The sequence below is a fragment of the Lagenorhynchus albirostris genome, chromosome 3, assembly GCF_949774975.1.
Source record: "Lagenorhynchus albirostris chromosome 3, mLagAlb1.1, whole genome shotgun sequence".
Classification (NCBI taxonomy): Eukaryota; Metazoa; Chordata; class Mammalia; order Artiodactyla; family Delphinidae; genus Lagenorhynchus; species Lagenorhynchus albirostris.
Window position 1 is genome coordinate 6,362,041 of NC_083097.1, and position 19,096 is coordinate 6,381,136.

The 19,096-nt window shown below is 39.4% G+C and overlaps 1 protein-coding gene across 1 annotated transcript in view; it reads left to right on the forward strand.

Moving 5' to 3' along the window:
• ADCY2 (adenylate cyclase 2) overlaps positions 1 to 19,096 on the forward strand; it is a 434,114-nt gene that overhangs the window by 324,308 nt on the left and 90,710 nt on the right. The window contains exons 13-14 of the mRNA XM_060146855.1: positions 7,526 to 7,595; positions 10,172 to 10,269. Coding sequence (XP_060002838.1) covers positions 7,526 to 7,595; positions 10,172 to 10,269 — 168 coding nt within the window. The remainder of the gene's footprint in view (positions 1 to 7,525; positions 7,596 to 10,171; positions 10,270 to 19,096) is intronic.

Genomic DNA, 19,096 nt, shown 5'->3' on the forward strand with positions numbered 1-19,096 from the left:
AATAAAGTCTCTAGGGCTGGCTAGAGCTGCAATTCAAATATGCCAGCACGTTGAATGCACACCTGCCTAATCCCTGCTGTATACCCCAAATAGATAAAGCCTTCCACCTGCCACAGAGCACTCAGGGCACACCAGCAGTGCCGAGATAGGTGCTCTGCTTTGCCTGATACCAGGATCGAAGTAAAAAACAGTCTCAGCTCTGCCCTGATTGAAACCTCAACACCTCACAACTGAGAAAAAATGATTACCTGTAATATACTGGCAGCTAAAACCCAGGCAAGTCTGATTTCACACAATGTAGATTCATTCGACCAGAGGAAATAGCAGGTACTACTCTGTAACCCACTGGAATAAAATACAGCAGAAGAGAGAAGAAATCTTGTTCCTTGACAAAGGTTAGCCAATTACAATGATAATAGTAACAATAAAAAACAAATGTATAAAATCAGCCTCAGCATGTCTTCATGCAGGACGCCTACCTTGTTAAACTACTTTTATGCCCACTTTTTAGAACGTTCCTACTAAAGGAATCATTAGAAAGTACAATCATTGGCTTTGCTTTATTTTTGTCAAGGTTGTTTGTGAATTGTGTGTCAGTATGGTGTCGTTTTGTACTCAAATACATGTTTAGTTACCACCTTTGTGTTTTAACGTAGTTTTATGCTAAAGTCGTGGTTAACGTTGGTGTAACTGCTTATGCTGTAATTTTCCCAACACATTTCAGAAATCAAGTGGAGGAAAATGTCATGCTGTACTCAAAAATCAAAAGGGGAATTTTTTAAATGGAAGCTATTATGCACCTATTTTTTTAATTAGCTTCACTCCCATTCTGTTATGCCCTGCTCATTAAACTCTCTTCTTCTTCGATAAGAGGTTCTTCTGATCTTATCTGATTTTCCCCTTGAGGATTCAGTAGGGACTCCAGGCTTGATGTACCATTCAGTCGTTTTCTGCTATTGACATAAAACAGTGATTTATATGCAGATTTTCATGTATTCATTCATTTACTCATTTAGCAAGCATTTGTTAAAGGGTGAGCAATGTCGTCATTTGCTCAGCATCAGACATGCATACCAAGACCCCAGGCCTCGTGTTACCCCTCAAAACTCTGAGTGAGGGGAAGAAAGATCACTGCACAGATGCCCTACAGTTGTGACAGGTAAAGAGGAGCAGGACAGCACAGATGAAAAGTCTCAAGTTTTCCGGAGGAGGTGACACCTGGGCCAAACCTTGAAGGAAACTAAGAGGGAGAGAGGGAAACCTTCATGGTGTGATAACAGGATGCGCCAGGGTCAGAGGTGTGGTCCCCAGTCTTTAGCACAATCAGGACACAGGACGCCCCTGCAGGAGTCTCTCAGGGTAAAGAGGCTTGAGTGGGAAGTTGGATGCCCTGAGAAGCAACGTGGAGTCCGCCTGAGGGGGTGGGGCGTGAGCACTTTGAATGGTTCTAATCAATGACTGTGTGATCACCTCCATCCTGCTGGTATGCAGAGGATTCCTTAAGACAGGAAGACCCTAAAGTGAATGCTGCAGAGCCAAACCAGAGATGGCCAGGCCCCCGTGAGGACGGAGCTCAGAACAGGGGTTTTGACTTAGTCTGGGTGGGTGATGTCAGCTGAAAAACAATGCACAACCTGAGAGTTGTGAGTTAAGTTTTACTGGGGGCAAAATGAGGACTGTAGGCCAGGAGACAGCCTCTCAGGTAGCTCTGAGGAACTGTCCAAAGAGGTGGGGAGGAGGTCAGTATATACGTGATCTTGGTGAAGGGGGCACGTGCAACCCAGCACACGTTTAGGCAGAAGGTGGCTCCTTCTCGAGGAGCAGATGTGTCCATGAATAATTTTAGTGCGTTTCTAGATGTGAGAAGAGGCAAGAAATTGGGCTCATAAAATCTCCTGAAAATATCTGAACTATCTGAAGGCCTTTTCTGCCAGTTTTCCCAGAGCACAGATGCCTCATTCATGATCTCCACCCTGAACTCCTTTGAAGGTGTGTTAAAGGTCAGCGACAGCAGTGGCCAGTGACAAAATCCTTGTAGAGGAAGGTGGCAAGTGGCAATTTTTAGTCGGCAGCGAGGTGAGAGGGAAGAAAATGTGTACCAGAGGTCTGCCCCAAAGAGGATTACCAGAAGCTTCTCCTCTCTGGAGGTGCAGAGTGGGGAAGAGGAAGCCCTGTGGGTGGACGAACCAGACCATCCCCTCCACGGCAGTATTTTTCTCTTGAGGAGCTGGGCAGTCCTGTAAGATTCATCTCAATAGAGGAGTGTGCTGTACAGTTAATATTCAGAATGAGATTGCCATGTCAGGTCCTTCCAGATTGGTTTAAAAAAAAAAAAAAGAAAAACAGTAGGAAAGAGGTAATGTGAAAAGTTCAAAAGGGGAGAAACAGGGGCCTCTGGGGTGCAGGAAAGGAGCTGGTGAGTTAATGAAGGACACGGGACCCAGGTTTAATTATGTCTGAGTGGAGTGGAGTGCATGTATGGGTGGATGACCGGCCAACCCCAGGGCTGGGGAAGGATTGGGCTTCCACACCAAGAGACCATCTATCCAGCATCATTTATTTCAGCTGCAGGTCCATGGACCACCTTTCCCAAATGCCACAGGTCACCCACGGCCTTAGTGCGCAACTGAGGCCACTTGGACCTTTGGATTCAAGGCCGCATAGATAGGTGGTATGTTAGTCAGCTGGGACTGCCGTACAAAACGCCATGGGCTGAGTGACTTAAGCAACAAAGATTTATTTTCTCACAGCTCTGAAGGCTAGAAGTCTGAGTCAGGGTGCCGGCGTGGTTGGTTTCTGGTGAGAGCTCTCTCCTTGACTTGCAAAAGGCAGTCCCCTTGCTGTGTGCTCCCGCGGCCTTTCCTCTGGGCTACGCAGAAAAAGAGAAAGAGCGAGCTCTCTGGTGTCACTTCCCATAAGTACACTCATTCTCTTGAGTCAGGTCCCCACCCTTAGGACTGCATTCAACTCTAATTACTTCCTTGGAGGCCCCGTCTCCAGATACGCACACCGCAGGTTAGGCCTTCAGCGTATGAAGTGGGAGATATGAACAGTCAGTCCGTAATGAAAGGAAAGTGGTCTTCTCTGTATTTTAACATCCCCTTTGTGATAACATTCCAGAATAATTCTGCATGAGGATGTGGAAGTACTTTGTCTCTCAGCTCAAGTCAAGATCTTGTTTAGAATTTCCTTTATTGGCCTCAGCCTGGCACAAAAGCAACTTAGTATAAATTAATAATCATTTTTTTGTGTAGCGCAGGGGCGGGGTTGACTTTCTTTGTGCCAGAGACCACTTGGGTCAGGAACAGTGTCAGGAGACCAGGAATATTGCACACATTCTCCATTCTCTTCTCTGTCTGTAGTTCCAATTCCCCAAAATATTTGACCTTATTTTCCCACACAAATCTTTCTGACTCCAAATATCCATATGACATTTATAAATCTCTGAGTTTCCTGTGAATCAATATTGGGAACTGAGGCCACCTCAGAGAACCAACAGAGACGTGAGGCCTGTGGGGAGGATGTGCCCTCCTTAACTCTAAGGACAAAAGAGGAAGAATTGGGCCCATCACTTATGGCTTCAAGGAAGAAGCCTTTGGCCAAACCTGACCTGCTGTGGGAAAAGGAAGGCACAGGGTAGCTGTGGGTCTGGTAGTCTCACCATAGATATCTTTGCTGCAAGGGGATTCACCTCAGGACTAATTGGCCTAAGACAGTTTTGCCATAAAAGATAAAATAAAGAAAATAAAAGAGAAACATTGAAATGGACATCATGAAACATTAGCAACAAAATTTTGAAAGATTCGATTGCAAAAATAAAAATGCAAAAAAATACTTAGATGCACTTAAAATGTGTGTAGGTACATGGTTCTAGTTGTATTTGGGTGTATCTTAGAGAAAGCAATGGTACTTTCTTTCTCAAGGTCGATCACTAAGGGTTCAGTATCTAATATCAGACATACATTCTTTACGATATAAAAAAATCTGCTCTGAGCCTCTGAAGATTCCCCTGGGAGTAAAATGAACAGAGGAGGGACTCTGCTATTTCTTATCGATATGTGTAACATATATCACTGGTGATATATATCCAGACTGTACTGAAATGTCCCATCACGTGCCCAGTCCTTATATTTCACCAAATCATCTAAGCCAAATTCTGTGCCAAATACCACAATTCTGTCTAGTTCATGATCTTCACTGTCAAATGGCAAAAAAATTCACCATGTTCCTTGACAGAAGAATGGATAAAGAAGGTGTGGCACATATATACAATGGAATATTACTCAGCCATAAAAAGAAACGAAATTGAGTTATTTGTAGTGAGGTGGATGGACCTAGAGTCTGTCATACAGAGTGAAGTAAGTCAGAAAGAGAAAAACAAATACTGTATGCTAACACATATATATGGAATCTAAAGAAAAAAAAAGGTTCTGAAGAAGCTAGGGGCAGGACAGGAATAAAGATGCAGATGTAGAGAATGGACTTGGGGACATGGGGAGGGGGAAGGGTAAGCTGGGACGAAGTGAGAGAGTGGCATGGACATATACACACTACCAAATGTAAAATAGCTAGTGGGAAGCAGCCGCATAGCACAGGGAGATCAGCTCAGTGCTTTGTGACCACCTAGATGGATGAGATAGGGAGGGTGGGAGGGAGATGCAAGTGGGAGGAGATATGGGGATATATGTATATGTATAGCTGATTTACTTTGTTATAAAGCAGAAACTAACACACCATTGTAAAGCAATTATATTCCAATAAAGATGTTAAGAAAAATAAAATAAATTTAAAACTTTTTAAAAAGAAATGTGTACTCATCAAGAATTATACAACCATTTCTTTTTGGGGAGGATAGGACCTGGATTCTTCTTTTGCCTCCAGCTTCTACTATTGCATGATAAATTTGGTAGAGACGGCAGGAGAGAACAAGCTGTCGTATCTAGATCAGTCAAAGAGCCAATGATTAATGCTCTCGAAGACTGTTGTCAATTACTAGCTGCCTTTTATATATTTGCCATAGCTTGGTAAACTGTTGGTTTCGGTGGGTGGGAGAGATGACTGCTCACTGAAACATGTGCAAAGATTGATATATTATCATTTTCTAGTGTAATGAATCCAAAATTGTGAATCAACAGTTATTTTATCTATTATGGCAAAACGGCCTTATGGCTAATTAGTTGTACAGCAACTCTGCTTGCAGCCAAGATTCTTATGAGCAAATACCTTGAACCAACAATTGGAATTCCGTCCTTTCCCCAAACATCCATCCAGGGATCAAGTCTTATGAACCTGTGTTAGGTGTTGGGGACACAAAGAAAGGCAGACTTTGTCTTGAGGGCTTCCTGTCCACCTGCAGGACAGACAGGTAACTAAAGCCTAGAAAGATGGGGGCCCCACTAACCAATGAGGAGCTGGTTTTATCTCCACTTTATAAATTTTGCTCGCATTTTACTTCCAAGCATATATTATCCAGGAGCATTTTTTAAATAGAAATTTCATCCGTAATAAAGAAAAAAAACTTTTTAATAAGTTACTGGCATACATTATTCATAGGATATCCATAATGAATACACAGTTCTAAAAAATAAGTATAGTTAAAATTTTTCTTAAATTTTATTTTCTGCTTCTTCTAATATTAACCAACCTTGGATTCCTCCAACTAGTGCCATAAAACAGAACAATAACCTATCTCTGCAGCTGGGGCAGTCATAATATCAAAAAAAAATTTATTTTCCTGATACCTAAAGCTTATAACCTTGAATCCAAAAGTATTTTTAAAGTTCTCACTCTTAATGGCAATCATTCTAGGATACATGACTGACTTCTGGGCCATAGTTGAAATTGCACTGTCTGTGGTTTAGTCTCCTGGGAGACTCAAGTTCATCGTGGTGCGTGTGCTGTGAGCGTCTTCAGAACTGTCCCGATGTTCCAGGCACACGGCTGTCCAGGTAGCCTTGGAGATGTTCCTCCTCAAATGAGGCAGTGTCCTGGGTTAACTGGGTCAACCCTAATGTGAAACCTCAGTGTACATTTCGACCTGAGTCTGAAATCAGGAGGTGACTGTCCCTGTTGATTATGTGATAATGTGTGACAGTTCACTTGGTCTTTATTCCTGGATCGTCAAAGGCCTTCCCCATTTGTCTTTATCTCCCAGATACGTTGCAGTTAGTCAAAATCCATAGAGATATGACCAATGGGTTCGAAAAGTGCTATATTTAGGAATTCTTGGGAATTGATCGTTGTTTTCACAGGTATAACATTTTATCTCTAGAAGTATATATATATATATATATTCTCTCTGCCTATATATAGATATATAAGTATAGATATAAATGTAGATGTAGCTATATAGTTATATACACTTGGAAATATATACATAAATATGCAGATATTCGTGCATAAATACTACATGCATATACATATGCAATTCAGGTAATTATATATTTTAATTATAAAAGTTTTTTTTTTTTTTAAAAATCAGAAAGTAGAAATAAAAATTCCTCAGTGTAGTGACTTAGCCTAGATGGTAATTTATTTTGTTTGTATTTATTTCTAGGTATTTTTCTTGATGCATAGATTTCAATTTTTTCTTACATCTCTGTACTCATGGCTATAAGAATGTGAAATCTCTCTGTTTTCTTACCTTTATTTCATAAACTGTGTGTTTATTTTACTGCAAAATATGTGACTGTACCGGGCATCATATGCCCAGCTTGCTGGGTCATATACCCAGGGTGGCCGTTTAACCTGCGATTATACACAATGTTCTAGTGAAGAAGAGTTTTGTCTTTAAGGTCTTTCTCTATCTCAACTGCTTTCCCAAAACAGATTTCTGAAAGTCAATCAATGTATAAGAATGTTACTTCCATATGCCTTTTATTTTTCAACATCTGAGAGATATATATGTATTATGTATGTGTGTGTTTATGTTGGCATCAATGTACTATGTTAGTGGTCTGACCTGATTGCTTCTTATATTAGTATTTGTACCCATTTTTTGAAATCTGTATTCAAGCATGACTTTTTTTTTACTTTATAGAAATGAAAAACATGACAATGAAAGTATCTTTAGTAAGTGTGAAAGGAGTAAAATCTTCTTGCCTACATCTGGAAGCCACTCTAAATATTTCTGATGCTCTGTGATGTGTTGCTTGCTATAAGCTAAGAAAAATGGTGCTTCTCTCTGAACCAGATCCTTTAGGAGATGAAAGTAACATGTGGTTTCAGTAAGACATCAGGGAATAAATTTATTGACGTACTTGAGTCCTTTTGATGACTTATCTCCCTGATTATTTAAGTTGGATAACTTGAGTTTCAATTTGGTTTGACAGTTGGTTTGTAATATAGAATTTTCAAGGAGAGCAATATGTGAATAAGCATATTATATTTGCATATCCTGTTAACAAACCTAGATTCCATATTTGGCATTATGAAGAAAGAAAAATGCAAGTCATTTTTAAAAAATAGTTCCAGATGTTTGGTTGGAGGTTTGGTTTTATAATGTGTCTGTCCTTTTTATTTCCAGGCAATGGCTGAAGTCTGAAGACATTCAGAGAATCTCATTGCTTTTCTACAATAAAATACTAGAAAAAGAAGTAAGCTATTTTTTTCTTCAAAATCAATCATTTTTCCAAAATATTAGTTTTTTTAAAATTCCATCATGAAATTGTATTCATAGCATCTTACATGAAACATTTAAACTGCCTCTAACCATATCCGATTTCTTTCTAGCTTTTCCTGTGGTTCTTCCAGGCATATATCGTTTTACCACATTTCTGGTTACCAGGTTTCTGTCTTTGGCTAGTCACCTCTTTCAACACGCCTGTTAGTAAATGATGTCTGTGTGATGTGGAGCTAAGGGAAAGGGAAGAAGTTAATATCTTGCTTTCTCAGTGAGAAATTTTCTTAGAAAAGATTTTAAAAGAAAGCAAAATCCTTTCTGACAAATTTACAGTGTCTTTACACAAATTATTTTAACTTTTTGATAAAAATATGAGATTTACATTCAACCCCTGTTTGGGAGAATTGGAAACTTTTAAGTTTTGTTGCATCTAAATACTTTCACATTTTAACTCCTAAAGTAGAGCTATTTCAGGCACAAATAAATAACCAGACATTTAGTTTATACATGTCAAGCTTAACCAGGATTTGCTAAAATGAATTAAGTAATTATTGCAGAAAGGACAACTGTTCTAGGTTGGCCTTATTCATTTGCCTTTTTTTGTGTGTTGATCTAGAAAAAGAGCAGGTTAGAGGTAATTTGCACCATCTAACCATATAATTATAGTTTTAGTTTGAACAGAAGCTACTATGTTAATGGCAACAGTCACAGCACAGGTATTAAAACTCTGTTGAGAAAATTCAGTTCATTGTTTTATGGATATTGAATGGACATAGAAAATATCAACATTCTTTCCAAAACTCATCAAGGTTGGATTTTACAATTACACCAAAGCTTTCTTTTGTACTAGTTAGTGATCAAGAAGATCAATTTTCTGCTTCTAAGTCAGGGACTTTGACTGCAGAGAGTTTACCAAATTTATGTTTGATACAATTTATTATTATTAAGCAACTTAGACACTAATGACTACTTACTGTTTAAATGTTAAATTATTTCCTTCCTGATAGAAGTCCTTTTCTTTGATTAATACCACAAGGAAATTCCAAGTCATGTCTCTGCACAAAGCACATAAAATAAGGACATAACTGAGTGCATAAAATATAATCACATTTCAGCAATTATTGTAGCAGAGCTTCTTCATCAGCTTTGTAAATTATCCTGGCTATGAAGTCACAAAAGTCACCAAAGAAATATTCTAGTAAACAGAAAATGATCATTATTAAAACATGCAGCTTTTGCTGACATTCCCCATGTGTACATATTTGCAGAGGCAGACTTTAGACAGCATTGAGATTTAAGCTCACTTTTTGTCCTCCTATTCCCAACCTGCTCTTCAGGCCAGCAGGAGGGGTAAAAGGCAGCAAGACATAGAGGAAGAGAAGCCAGACCACCCAGAGGTCCATCATCTGCACCAAAATCCCAGAGGCTAAACCCGAGAAATACACACCTAACTTCCCATAACTTGGGACACGGTTTGTGCAGATACGCTAATGCAACCTGCCAGCATTGCCAGGAGGCTTCAATAGCATTGCCACAAAAACTTGATTTCCTTTAATTTTATTATAGAACATTGAGAGGCAATAGTGCCTCGTGGTTGGAAGCCGGGGTTCGGGAGCCAGTCCAGCGGGATGAAGATTCTGGTTGCACCATGTGCTGTGTGTTTCTAAGAATGTTAATCAGTTGTTCTGGTCCAAAGTTTTTTCATACAAAACTAGAGACAGCAATAGTTCCTGCCTCACGCAGTTGTTGTGAGGATTAAATGAGTTAGTCCGCAGAAAGCCTTGAGAGTGCCCGGCACACCATCCCCAGAGTCAAGGGGACATGTGGCAGACTGAGTGCAGCGTTGGCTGGCTTTTCCTGCATAAGCCAAGAAGGGCAGCCCCAGGCGGGCAGCTACACTGGTCAGTTTATGATCCTGGATGTTATGGAAAGCCATGTGAAACTGCTGATTATGCTGGGCAAGTAGAAAGAGTCCAACAGCAAGGCCCAGACAGGCAAACAGATGTTTCATAGAGGACAGAGCCTGTTGGTCTTCTGTCTTATAATTTCACTCACCACCTCTCGATAACAAAATAAAAAGCTAAAACAAATAAATAAAGTGAGAATATTGCATTTCCTCAGTACTCTTCAAAAGCAAAATATGGCTATGTGAAAAGTCAGTTGCTATCCACAAGCAATCTCAGACCTTAGACCCACAAGGGAAGCAGGACACCTGCACAGTTTATTGGTCCATTCAGTTCACTCACTCGTCTTTCTGGCCAGGTGCTCTGTCTCCTTGCTGGAGGGATTCGATTGCCTCTACATGGGTTTCTGAACAGGTCGACTCACGAAAGTCATGGTCTTTGAAGTCACCCTTTCACAGCTCGTTTGGAGAGAGGAAGCTCTCGTTGCCAGAGGTGAACAGCCATTGTCCTTAGGTTGTCTTTCTCCACAGTCTGCAGGTGACGAGTGTGATGGGTGAACCAGGTACAGTTAGATGTACCTGCTGGATGACTGTTTCAGCCCTTCTCTCAGACAACCTGTCATTCCTGGTTTCTTTTCCCCCCTTAGTACCGAGCCACTGCACTGCCAGCCTTCAAGTATTACGTGACCTGCGCCTGCCTCATATTCTTCTGCATCTTCATCGTGCAGATCCTGGTCTTACCCAAGTGAGTACATACGGTTCTACATTGTCATTCTCACTGGGTGTGTATTTCTGCTGGACTCAGTTATGCTAAGGGTTACGAGAGGATGCACAGTTTCCAACGGAGCGCTTATGTAACATGGGCGGGCGGCAGGCAGGGTGGGGAGAGGATGGCGGGCAGGGGAGGTGATTTCAGGCTCTGTGAAGCTAAGTGGCCCCCGTGTCTTACTCAGTTTTAGTAATTTTGAATTTTCAAAGTGGACATGTTGATTGACCTTCCAGGGATTTTTTAAAAAATAAATTTAACCATTTTACTTTGATTTCCATATTATTCTGATGCTCATGTCTAAGAAATGTAACCCAGTAAGTTTACCCAGAAAGAGCAAAATCACCAGATGTTGTTTCTAATAATCAAACAACACTATTATGTATTGAAAGGACAAAACCTGCTCTGGGCTTACTTTGCCCACCCCTCCATTCTGATTTCATGTTCTCCCTGAAGCCCACCCTCTCCACCATCTCTGAGTGTTATGAGTCACTGTCTAGCTTGCCCCTCCCAGGAGAGACCTGGGTACAGAGAACTGGGTAACCAGATTTCACATTTTTCCTCCTACTGGTGAAAACCCAATCACTCCATGATTCCTAGGTAGACGTTCTCTTATACCTTATTAAGGAGTGGAATGTAAGTCAACTGACTTTCTTTAAAGAAACTGATTTTTTCTCATCCTACAATCTAAAAGAAAATGCTTGTCCTTTCAATAATTGGGGATAAGAAAGAAATTTAAGAAAAATTTTCTTTCCACTCATGATTACCTCTTTTGTAAAGGCCACAGCGACCATTTTCAATCTAGTTGGAGTTAGTTGTATTATTGCATTTAACTTCAGTGGTGCAGCCAGCATTTGTGGGCAACCTGAATTGCTGAGTCTGGGTTACAGTTTGTCTCATGAAGATGCTGAGCAAACTAGAAAGAAATGGTCTGCCTTTCCCTTCATACCCCAAAGGATGTTCTTCTGGACAACTAGCCAATACCAAGGCATTTAAAGATTAATAACAAGTGATCGTATTATTCGTACATGTACAATCCCAAAGCTATCTGCCCCCATTTAGAAGAGGTTCCCACTGGCCACCCCCTTCCTCCTCTTTCCCCCCATAAATGAGCATTGAAATACATTTGCCAAATGAGTTCTTCCTCTAGACTTACACAGTCTTCAGTGAAATTTGCCAAGGTCAACCTGTCAGTTTTCCAATGAAAAAAAAAATACTAACAATTAAGCTTCTTCTAAGTTCCAGGCCTCTGCCACATGGTACAGGAGAGAAACAGCTGTTCCTGCACAGACAGGGCTTATTGAATAGTAAAGCTGAAGGGCATGTAAAAAGTGATGTAGTTGAAACAAGTGTTATCAAGGGGAATGAGCCCTTATTTATACTCTAAAGTAGAGACATTCATTCATTTTTCTACATCTTCCTATTGGATGAGTATTTTCATATTTTCTACATCACAATTAAGACAGGGTTTATCACCTACTATTTGGGAGGGGAGAAAGTGACCAGAGTGTTATAAAATACGATGCCAAAGAAGACAAAAGGACTTCTGGGGACCAGGAAAAACATTCCATGGAATTACACTTAAAAAAAAATCAAGTTGGTGTCTTTTCTGTCTTCGCTTTTATTTTTTTGTCTCTTTTCTGTTGTGTTGTTTTATGAGAACCCATCGAAGTTCATTCCCTCGGGCATCATTACCAATTATTGTGTTTCTCTTGAGCAACAAGTTGGATTTTGACCATGAGTGTTGTGAAATAGGTACGGGTCACATTTCCCTCTCTGTGTTGGCAGTTAGAAGGTGCAGAGTAAGGTCTGCGGACGCCTTTCTTGGAGACTTTAGACCTGCACTTTCTATACCGGCCTCACAGTATAGTATAGTATAGTATAGTATAGTCTTTTTCCTTCATTTTTCTTTCACGTTAATGTCCTAATTTTTCTTTTTTTTTAAATTCTTACTCTGAAATATTTCAAAGATACAGAAAAGTACAGAACATAATATAATAAATATGCATTTGCACATAATCCAGATTTCACAAATGTTGAGCCTGTGTCATACTGACTATATATAAGTTTCTGTGCTCTTGGGGACGTTATTGGTTGGGTATGCTTCCTGTAAACAGTACCTATTGTTATGGGTTTTTTTTGTTTATTCAATCTGATATCTTTTTGTATATTAATGTGACTTTATTCCATTTGTATTTTGATGCTTTTATTGATGGATGTGGACCCACTTCTACTCTCTTATTTTATATTTCATTTACTTTGCTTTTCTTTGGTTTTCCCCATGCCCCAAATCTCCCACCTTCTTAACCTCTAAAGGATTGATCAAGTTTTCTTTATTCTTATTTTTTCCTTTACTATATATATAGAGCAGGGGGGAGAGAAGGGGGATCCTATATATTTTCTTTCAATGATTACCATTGAAATTTTAACACATATTCTTAGTTTAATAAATTATCAAGTTAATCATTATGTCTCTTCTAGGTAATTATTTCTTAGGATTTTAGTTCCAGATGGTAATTACAGTCAATATTGATTTAGACTTACTCACATTCTTTATCATTTTGTTTGTTCATCAGTGCTTTGTAAACATTATTTCTTCCTACAAGTTTATACTCCTTCTTGCTGATGTGTGTCATTTATTAGTTCCTTTAGTTAGTATCTGTGAGTCGCAATAGCTCCTTTTTTTGTTTGTATTAAAATATCTTTAGCTGCTTTGTTTCAATTTACCCTTGAATAATAGTTTGGGTGTAAAATTCTTATTTTCCCTTACTATTTTGATGATATCATTACATTGAATTTCAGCTTCTGTTGTTGCTAAGGAAATGTCTTCTGTCAATCCCATTACATTCCTTTGTAAGGAATCAGTCTTTCCTATCTGTATGCTTTTCAGCTTTTTTTGGGGGGGGGGGCGTGGCCAGGATTTTTACTGTATTGTTTCTAGATATGCACTTGTTCTTATTTCCCTACGTGACTAGTTGTGATTTTTGTTCAGTCTGAGGATTCTTGTCTTTGCTTAGTTGTTAGCAATTGACTGCCTGTTTCACCTCACATACTGCTTCTCTCTTTTTCTCTGTCCTTTCCTCCTACAACGCTTATTAACTGTACATTGTGCTGTTCATTCTGTGCTCCAGGTCCTGTAATTTTTCCTCAAAGTTTCCACCTCTTTAATTCTTTGTGCTGCATTCTGGTGAATTCCTCATCCACAATGAGTTTATAATTTCAAAGATCACTTTTTCATATCTAAGAAGTCTACTTTTTATCTGAGTTTTTCTTATAATTCTCTATTTTACCTATGCTTTATATTTTTTCCATTTATTTTCAGATTTTAAACATGTTGTATGAAAATATCACTTGTTTCCTTCTGTTATTTATGGTTCATAAGTGCATGAATTCTGTTATTTACTCTCACTATTGTCTCTTTTGTGGTCATGTGTCTCCTTCTGTTATCTGTAATTTCAACTGTGAGTTCATCAAAGCAAGGGTTTAGGTCCATGGTGATCTCATGTGTTCTGAGTTCTGAAGGTATCACTATGATATAGTTTTCACTGTATCTCTGCCAGGACCTCTGGGGTTCACCAGTTCAAGCCACAGTATTTTTTAAAAATACTTAGGTCATGTGAGTTTGATTAGCCCCTTAATGTGGATCAGGATTGGGGATCTCAGTTGTCAAAGATTATTCCTTTTCCACTTATGACCCTACACAGGTACTTGGCATCCCCGAAAATTACCAGGCTGTTGGGCATAGTTTTTATGTTTCCTGATAGGACAGGCCTTTATGCCTTCTGACTTTATTCAAGAGCTCAGTTCTAGTTTTCCTTTGAGAAAGTCCTGTGAGCATCACCAACCTTGTACTGACATTAAATCTCACATTCACTCCATGGCATGTATCAGCCCCTGGTCCCTCCCAGGCCATCTAGTGTCAGTGCCTCTTGGCATTCTACTTTGAATACCCTCTGTGTGTCTAGTGTGTTCTCTTCCTTGCTCTGAGTGCATCCATTTAAAAATAATAATTCTGTTGTATTTTATGAAGCATGTTTATTGAGATAATGGCACGTCTCACTTTTTCTAATATGCCCTAGCTTGTTTTTAAATATGCTGAATTACAGTTTTATTTTGTTTGTTCTTTTGGTAAACTGCTTCATGTTTTGGGGGGGCGGGGAAGGAGAGAAATGATTAAATGAGTGAGTAAATGAATAAATAGTGAGTGAATGAATAACTAAGGAGGAACTTATGACCTTGAAAGGACCAGAAAGGGGAAGTGTTTCCCTGAAAGGGGGCCTTACATCATCCCTTTTGGGCCCATAATTTTCAAATCTGGCTCTAGTCTCAGGATTTGAGCAGATGTAATTAAATTATTAGTTGGCCCCTCTTTTTGGAGTTGTTCTCTCACTTCTGTCAGCTTTGTACTATAACTGTATCAGAAATGTGAGCTACCTTCAAAGACCAGAAATGAGCGAGCATGAATTTTTACATTTTTTAGTAGTTTCATTCATATTGTCTGCCAAACTAAATAGATTATGTTAAACCATTCATGGCAATTATTAAAATAAGAATGTTTTTTCCTAATAAGGTTCAGTGAGATATCATATGTTTCATTACCCAAGCAAAATTAAGAATAATGACATTTTCCTTAAGGAAAATTAATATCAAATTATGATATAAAATGTCTCTATTATTTCCACTGAGATTCTTTAATACGCATTCTATTACTCATGTTAATAATCAATGCTCATTAATGATTTAATAATCATTTCAAAAGAGTTGCTTTTATTTTGTTATCTTCAAAAAGGGGAAAAAAATAGGAGAAAGTTTAATGGTAGAATCGTTCATGTCCATTGAAAGAAGGCTTGGTTTTCTAAACAGAAATGGTGGAGAACAACTTTTGTGAAGGCAGTTTTCTTTGGTGGGCAACCAAATTGGTTGGCCCCCATATTGGATACCATGAAGGTAATTTGCTCCCTGCGTACCTTGATGCAGTGGATGTGAATCTTTGGGCAAAGCAAAAAATAAAGAAGGAAGAGAAGGGAAGGGAAGGGAAGCAAAAAATGAAGCAAGATAATTCTCACTGTCCAAGATAAATGAACCAGGTACCTTTTACTGAGATGAACAGTATTCAACTCTGGATTCAGGTCACCTGAAAGTAAGGAAATGCCTCACAGTTAGTAGCTTGAATATAAGTTAGAAGTTTTATTCCTTCTCCATAATCAAAGGCCCGAGGTCCCTCAGATTCCTTGGGAGTCCTGGTTCCCTCCAGCACACAGCTCTGCTTTCCCTAGAGTTTGGTCCTCATCTTCATTTCTAAGATGGCAGCATCCACATTCTGAGCAACAAGATGGAGGAACAGACCCAGAAGCAGAAGGCAAAAGCATTTATAACTGAGTCTCTGCGGATGCCTCCAAGAAACTACCTCATGACACTTTGGTCTATAACTCAAGACTGAGATCTTAGTCACATGTGCAAACCTAGCTGCAAGGGAGGCTGGAATGTGTAGCCTTTAGTCTGTGTAACAGGGTGCCCATCTGAAAATTCTATTATCAGGAAAAAATGGATTTCATGAAAACCAGTAATCTCTCCAGGAATGAAAGGTGATTTTAGTTGTGGTTACCTATATGTCACTGATACAGTAAGATTTGAAGGACAATAACAATAAAAAGGGAGCTGAATGCGTTTTTACTCAATGAAACAGGCCATTATACTTTTACTTTGTATCTGGGCAATATTCTGAGCATTTGTAATAAAAATAGAAATCCATAAGAGAAATTCATACATACATTCTGTCCATCATTTGTGGAATCACCCTACAGCTGTTTATCAAGCTATCATATACCAGGCATAGTTCGAGATGCTGGGGAAGCAGCAGTAAGTAACCCCCCAAAAGTCCTTTCTCTCATACAGCTTACATTCTATTAGGAGGCACAACACTAATGTAATAAACAAATACATATTAATTCAGTTATAATAAGCTTTAAGAAAAATTAAAGAGTAGGCTACTATAGACTGAGGGAAAGTGGTAATTCAGATGAGGGCTGTCAGGGAAGGTATCACTGATTGAGTGATATTGAAGAGAAGTCTGAATGAATTGAAATGAGAATTACGTGGATATCTGGCAGAAGAACATTCTAGATGATGGAAGTCACAGGTGTGTTCAAGGACCAGCAAGGAGGCAGGATGGCAGGAGCAGAGTAAGCCCTGAGAGAGTATGGAGATGGGATCACAGGAGCAGTGAGATGGGCAGGTCGTGGTGACCTTCACAGGCTACTGGAGAACTTCGGATTGAATGCTGAGTGTGATGAGAAGCCCTGGAAGGTTCTCAGCTGAGGACATGCTGTGGCTGTGCTTGGGGTATTGTTCTTGCTGTTCCGGAAGAGGGAGAGGGTAGGAATAGGAAGACCAAGGAAGATGATGGTTTGCACTTGAGTAGCAGTGGAGGTGTAAAAAGTGATCAAATTCTGAGATGTGTTATGAAGAGCGATGAGGAAAGTCTTGCTATTAGATTGGAGATGAAGAATAAGAGAAAGCTAAGTTCTGTGGATTGTTTTGTTTTTTGTTTTCGGCCTGAGCAAATGGAAAAATTGGGCAGCCATTTACAGAGAGGGAGACTCCAGGGGAAGGAACAAGTCAGAGAGGAGCATGGAATGAAAGGCTCAGCTCTGAGCATCAAAGGCATGTGTGTGCATATTAAGTGTCCAGGTGGTGGGGCTTCACGGTGGGGAGGGGAGGGTGTATGTGAGCCAGTGGCTCATGGAAGGAGTCAGAGCTGGAGTCATAATTTGGAAGAATCAGCGCGTAGGTAGTATTTATATCCCTGGGAGGTGATGAGCTCACCTAAGGAGTGAGTGTAGAAGGAGAACACTGCAGACCTTCGGAAAATTCAGGTCTTCAGACCTTATTGTTGGCATGAAGTGGAAGCTCTTATCTCTGCCAAATGTAACTCCTTTTCCCTTTCCAGCCTCACAGGACTTTCAAGTGGGCGGAACATCTCAAAGCTGCTAAGTCCTATTATCGGAGAAAGGCTGCAATAATCTGTAATGGTGATGAATATTTAAATGCCTTTTCTCCTTTTCATTCTTCGATTCTTTCTTTTAACAAAGAACCTTTCATTTTGAGGTTCTATCACCTATCACTTAAAGAGGGGGGGATTTTTATTATTTCATGCTAATGTATAGTTAAAGTTTTTTTTTCCTTCGGTTCTTATTATCCTTGCTAAATACCATGTAACAGACGTGAACAGAGCTTTGATGAGAGAATCTGCATCATTCTCAGGGGGAGGAAGCTGAGGGCACAGAGGGAGAAGGGATACGAAAGTCATCACATTAAACAGAATTCCAGAGAAAGACACCGTTATGTACCCATAGAAGTGGTTTATAATTAATATAACTCTTAGATTTTGGGGGAAGGATGTATCTCTCTGCTGCATTTTTCCTGTCATCAAAAGTGCATCCGCATCTCCATCAGGACCACCTGTAAGCGATAAACTAACTGGCAAAAAACCAGAAGGAGCAAAGACCTTGTCTCAAATCAGCCTTTTCCATATACTGTAACAATACACTGTATTAAAGTGTCCAAGTCAAAAATTATCACTAAGAAGTGTAATTTTTCTTGCCTCCTGACAGGGGAGAGTCAAGTTTGCTTTACAGTGAGTATATAAATCAATTATGCCTGTTTGTTTAAAAAAAAAAGTTTTGCAACCAGAATGTTAAAAATTGATTGCATTACACAAACAACCAGATACTGTTCACTGTATCCATGCTTAATGAGCCTGAACACGCTTTTGATAGAACAGGCAGGATAAATGGTTATATTTAAGAGCTTTTGACCAACCATGAATTTGCCTTACGGTAGTTCTCGTTCTCTGGGATGAAAGTTACATTCAACCAGACAAGAATGTCAATGTCTGGACTGGAGCACTGGACAGCCCACCCCGGTGGAGCAGGTCACCCCGAATGTGAGCCACTCTAGGTCTGGATCTCAGGTTGTGACATCATGTTCTGCATACAAGATCATATCAACTACACAGAGAGATAGTTGTACTTCTTCCTCTCCAATCTCATGCCTTTTATTTCATTTTCCTGCCGAATTTCCCTGGCTAGAACCTCCAGTATAACATTCCATAGAAGTAGCCATGGCACACGTACGATCTTGGGAGGAAAGCATCCAGCCTTTCATTGTTAAGTATGATGTTACCTGTGTGTTTTTCAAAGATGCCTTTTATCAGGATAAAGGAAATCCCTTTGATTATAGTCTGTTGAGTGTTTTTATAATAAAAGAGTGTTGGACTTTGTTAAACTGAGCTATTGAGATGATCATGTAGGTTATCTTTCCTTTATTCTATTAGTACAGTGTATCACATTAATTGATTTTCAGATATGAAACCAACCTTGCCTTTCTCAGATAAATCCCACTTGGTCACGGTATATAATCCTTTTTATATGTGACTAGATTCAGTTTGCTAATATTTTGACAAGGATTTTTGTATCTATGTTCATAAGAGATATTGGTCTCTAGTTTCGTTTTCTTGTGCTGTCCTCGTCTGGTATTAGTATCAAAGTGACACTGGCCTCATAGAACCACTTAGTAACTGTTCTGTCCCCTTTATTTTCTGGAAGAGTTTGTGGAAAAGTGGTATTAATCCTTCCTTAAGTGTTTTGTTGAACTCACCAGTGAAGCCATCTGTGCATGAGCTTTTCTTTGTGAGTAGTTTTTATTTTTGTTTTATGTTTTAATTACTAATTCAGTTTCTTTACTTTTATAGGCCTATTCAGATTTTCTGTTTCTTATTGAGTCACGTTTGATAGTTTGTGTCATA